Raw genomic sequence first — 5,086 nt, forward strand, 5'->3', positions numbered from 1 at the left:
ACGTCAGTTTCTTTGGCGCTTCAGTGCATATATTTATAACCGCACCGCACTTATTTCGTAGGTGTACTATCCTCTAGGCACCGGGCTCTCATCTTCAAAATGGAAAGCTGTTTGGATCGCAAAGTACATAGCATGAACGATCGGTGGCATCTATACATTTTATTTCTTCAGGGTTTGAGCCTTACTGCATTATCAGAGGCTTCGTTGATAGAAAAAGAATCTTCATTTAGAGCCTGTGCCTAAACTGTCTTGTATTAATTTTAAAAAAAGCGTTATGAGCTGATTTAGGAATTAACTTTTTTACTAGAGCTTTCTCTTCTCAATCCACATTTAACGGGGACTGCCCACAAGACGTGTGTGACATATCAACTCAGCTGTGTTGATGCCCTGTGGCACTTAACTTACGTGGAAACACGCCTTTTTGTTTTCTCGGTTTTACTACAATGATACCGAATTGAGAGAGAAGTGACAGATACCCGTCTTCTTCCAATGACATCGAATGAAACTAGGAAATTTGTGGTAACGTCTTATGGGACCAAACTACTGAGGTCATCTGTCCCTAAGCCTACACGGTACTTAAACTAACTTACGCTATGGACAACACATACACCCATGCCCGAGGGAGAACTCGTACCTCCGACGGGGGGATCCGCAGGTACCGTGACAAGGAGACTCAGACAGCGCGGCTACCCCGCGCGGCTACGTCGAATGAGAAGGAAGTGAACGGTGCAGTATGATAACCCGTCTTTTTTATCCCGGTTGTTGAAATAGCGTTGGTAATAAATAAGGCAGAGCGAACGATAATGCAGCTTGCCAAAAACAAGGAAAGTCAATCTGCTGCTTGTTGCTGCACCACAGTTCCCGGAACGGAAAATCAGAAAGGAACGGTACGATAACATTCGATGATGCCATTGGGTGATTAAACATATATAAACGAAAATCTAAGACCGGCAGCAGTAGTATTTCTTATCGAGTGCAATGAAGGCTGCTCTGTTCTTTGTTGCTGGTAAGTATTGGCAGAATATATAAATTTTCTTTCACGATACACGTTTTTTTTTCTACCTTCTTTTTACATGATTTCTGAGACAGCAATTCGCTTGAAAATCTTTTTACACACTCGGAGAAGAATTGGTCACTGCCACAATTTTGAGAGATGCTTGTATGGAAGGAAACAAGAAAAAATTCCTTTGCACATGGACTATGAAATGCACACCTTAATGGGCATGAGCACTTGTCCATCTTGACTACTTTGAAATACATCATGTCTACATAAGTTGTTTGCTATCTCGAATCATCCACAGAATGTAATAAAGTAATGAGTAATCAAATGAGATGTCGTTATTTTGTTGTTTTGTAGCAGCTTGTACTATTCACATTGTCCCTGAACTAGAAAAATATTTTTTGTGACAGGTGTACCTACTGTTCCATAGTAATTGGAAACAAGGCACCTAATTCGAATATCAACGTTTGCTGATAGATCGTAGTGAGTTACTACCTGATCGTTAACACTCGAGTGATTACTGAGTGCAACAACGATATAAATTAAAAGAATGGGAATAAATAAAGTTTTGCTTTAGTTAGCCGTAACTGGGTATGCCAATGTCGTCTGCACGAATTTAGATTGCTGAGTAGAAAGGAAGTCAGCAACAAAAAGGGTAAAAGTTAAATTTGATAAATAGCTAATCACGAAAGTACCGGGCAAGAAAGGTAATGGGGCAAAAAAATGAAGTGAACTCGCGTGAGCTTAGATGCGAAGACACGTGTAACATGAACACTGAAATCTAACATGCAATAATGTTAATTATAATTCTGCAACGACTAGCAACGGTCCATAGAAGCTATGCTGTATTACGTAATTCGTGATAATGCTGTCTGTTTTAAAATATGTTAAATCGTGGCCAAAACAGAGTACAGTTCTTTACCGGTTATTCCGAAAATGATGCCATAGAAACCGTCATTTATGCCAACTGTTATTAGCTAATGCTAATGCTACGTACACATATGCAATAAAGTCATTTACAGAACACAACATAAACTCGTAAACTTTCTTTGACTGTCAGTTAGCCAGCATACTTTTGTCAATAAAATATGAATTGAATTTGAATCACTTCCAGTTTGATCTTATTGTCAGATAGTTTGATCGACCTGGGTCTGTAAAGTTTGCTTTGAAGAATGTCCCAAAAAGTTACTATTGCGCTGGCATACCTGTTATGGAGCTATAAAAATACTGGCTGTATCTTACTTTGCGATGCGTTGCTTCTGATGTAATGCTTATTACGAAATTCATTATTGGCGGTAGGCTCCTCTTGATTAGTCAGCAGCTTGAATAAAATTTATGCGTACAGCAGTCTTCATTAATTCCAACATCTTCTTGCGATCACGTTGTGTGTCCATACACGTCCTGACTTAATTATATTTTGCCTGCCCACATACATATTGTAACACCATTTCGATAACAATCTCCATTTGGCATTTGCGGACCGTCACACATGTCTCCACCGCACCATAGACGCTTCGCAACTCATCTCTGCCCTCTGTTCTAGGACTGCGTGTGTTCGCGACAACAATGTTATTTTTCCGTGAAATATATTCTTTGCGTTAGTTGAACATAATTTTTTTGTCTCTGGCAGCTTATTTATTACAACGATCTATGTAATTATTTCTTATTTATTCATGCAGCATACATTATATTTCGATGAAATTTAATTAATGACAAAATTCATAAGTAGATGTAGTTACGAGAAACTCATGAAAGGAAGTAGCTGAAAAATACATGAGACTTCGGGTATTACATATGACCTGCATTTGTGAGTCGTCGCTAAAGGTCATGCTCAATATGGTGTTTGGTACTTACCTTTGTAATAAGAGGCTACCATTATTATGGCAAAAGTAGAGAAAAAACCACAATGTAAATGGTTTTCACAAGCTGTTCACAACACATACTGGTTCAGTTAGAATTAATGTATGTGCTGCACCTACCCAGAACTATGAATACGGTTTACAGTTTCCCAAACTGCTCATAGCTCTTACGGAAAGCGTTTTGAGCCCATTTGTACTGGACATTTCTAATGGTTTGATCCAAACTACCTCTCTAAGTATGCAGCACTTCTTTTATACCGAGTGTATTGTGATCAGTAGTGGGCATGTGACACTTCCTCGTCGTACCCTTGACATTATCTTTCCCAGTATCCGTTTTGTTCTGTTAAGAGCAACATGTTGAGTTATATCAGCAATTAGGTACCAAAACCGTCTCGTGTTGTGGTACAAAACATCTTTTAGCATTCTACACAAGTGTCACAAATATGCCGTAATCTGCTGCTACAGCTTTCCTAATAACAGTTACTTAGGATATATGTACAACTTAGAGTCTACCAGACAACAGAGTACCATTACCATCCAGAGGAGATAGATTTGCAAGTGGCAGAATTGTGGCACTAGTAATTTGAGTTGCACTTTATCTCCGTATATTCAAGCTAGCACATGGCAATCAGATTACCTGACAATAGTATCAGAGCGCTAGATGGTAAAGTTGCACCAACAGCCAGTAGACAAAAATGCAATCTGTAATAATGTTCATTCTTTTCTATAGTCGCAGTTGCGGCGGTATACGGACGACCAGAAGAGTCGACCACTGCTGCCATCCAGGGTGAGGAACAGCCGTCCGCCACCATCCTGTCTGTGAGAACATTGGTGGCGGCGTCGTACGCGGAAGAAGACGACGATACCATTTGTGTCCAGGCAGACAACAAGTTCTACTTGTATGCCAATTCACTGAAGCTGTATTCTTGCTACAACCTACTACCGAAGGGCAAGTTTCTTTCCTTAGCACGATTTTGTATCCATTGTTGACAAGATAACCACAAACTGTTGGCTATAAATTTTTTGAAGGGTTCCAAAGTGTATGTGAGAATATGAGTTAAATCAAACCATCAAGGGAAAATGTTTATCCTTACGTTACACTTTAACGGTAAAATGTTACCTCTCCGTGAACAATGAAAGATACGGCACTTTACGAAAATGCAACTCATTAACATTCTTCACCAAAACTATTCACAGCAATTTCCAGCACATATTTAACCCTTTTTTCCAGTTATTTGTTAGACTCTTAAATGTGATGCATTTTTTGTCTTTCTACGATGTAGAATCTGAGTTCTACTATCCGAATTATATTATATAAAGGTACATGAAGTTCTCCATGGGCTTTGGTCTCAACATTTAGCGAAGAGATATTTTAATAGGCAATAGATATTCGTGCTGTGGGGTTTATTTTGACAGTACTGTGTTGCCTGTTTGGTACCTAGAGGTCTTCCACAATCTCACTGTTATGGCACCATAAGAGAGCGAAAAATGAAATTCATGCCATGTAAGTAGTTGATGACTTATCATTGTGTTATCAGTAGTAAATGTATAATGGTATATATTTCTATTCATAGTTTCTAACTCTATTAAAATATATTTCTTCTATTTATTGTAGTTTACGTGGTGAAACCAAAGAGTCTGTGTAAACCAGTCCTGTCCGACTGTCCCAAGAACTAGGAGTATTGCAAGTGTGTCGGCTCATCCTGGAGGAGCTGACTCATCTAGGATTGAGTGAAGACGAGATGGCTGAGCTGTTGACTGAAGACATCAACAATTTTCACAGAAAGAAGTAAATTCCAAGAGTGTAGAACTTACCTCTTTCACTAGCAAGAAAAACTGGTGGAATCAACATATCTTGTTTTGTGATACTTTCTGATTGCTTCAAGATATGCAATAAATCAGCTTTACAATCAGGCTACAAACTGAGTGGAAGAATTATTTTTTAAACATGGTTTAGCCTGTTGTATCTTTCTGTTGGACTTTTAATAGTTTTATTGTGACACAATAAAACTGTTCTTTCATGTCCTCAACTGTTGTATATCAATTGTAGAACACATTTCCTAATCTGTAGCTTTACATAAATAGTGGCAAAGTATAACTGCATGTTAATTATACAAAATACACAACATCCATACATGCTAACCATGGACCATCCAAATACGCTGTTCCTGCCTTAACACTTTAACTGGAACGATGACACCGATGGACACTGCGGAGACTTATGACT

The 5,086-nt window shown here is 38.7% G+C and overlaps 1 protein-coding gene across 1 annotated transcript; it reads left to right on the forward strand.

Annotated features, from left to right (window-relative positions):
• Positions 1 to 976: 976 nt before the first annotated feature.
• Positions 977 to 4,782, forward strand: LOC124777811. Its single transcript, XM_047253330.1, has 3 exons — positions 977 to 1,006; positions 3,590 to 3,808; positions 4,475 to 4,782. The coding sequence occupies exons 1-3, from the start codon at positions 979 to 981 to the stop codon at positions 4,534 to 4,536; spliced, it is 309 nt and encodes a 102-aa protein (XP_047109286.1). The 5' UTR covers positions 977 to 978; the 3' UTR covers positions 4,537 to 4,782.
• Positions 4,783 to 5,086: the final 304 nt, after the last annotated feature.

Source organism: Schistocerca piceifrons, chromosome 2 (genome assembly GCF_021461385.2).
Source record: "Schistocerca piceifrons isolate TAMUIC-IGC-003096 chromosome 2, iqSchPice1.1, whole genome shotgun sequence".
In the NCBI taxonomy this organism is placed as follows: Eukaryota; Metazoa; Arthropoda; class Insecta; order Orthoptera; family Acrididae; genus Schistocerca; species Schistocerca piceifrons.

Excerpts from the sequence above, each read along its gene's own strand:
- LOC124777811 (XM_047253330.1), top strand. The coding sequence starts at position 979 with ATGAAGGCTGCTCTGTTCTTTGTTGCTG. Across the intron at positions 1,007-3,589 it reads TGCTCTGTTCTTTGTTGCTG|TCGCAGTTGCGGCGGTATAC; the intron begins GTAAGTATTGGC and ends TCTTTTCTATAG. Across the intron at positions 3,809-4,474 it reads CTACAACCTACTACCGAAGG|TTTACGTGGTGAAACCAAAG; the intron begins GCAAGTTTCTTT and ends TATTTATTGTAG.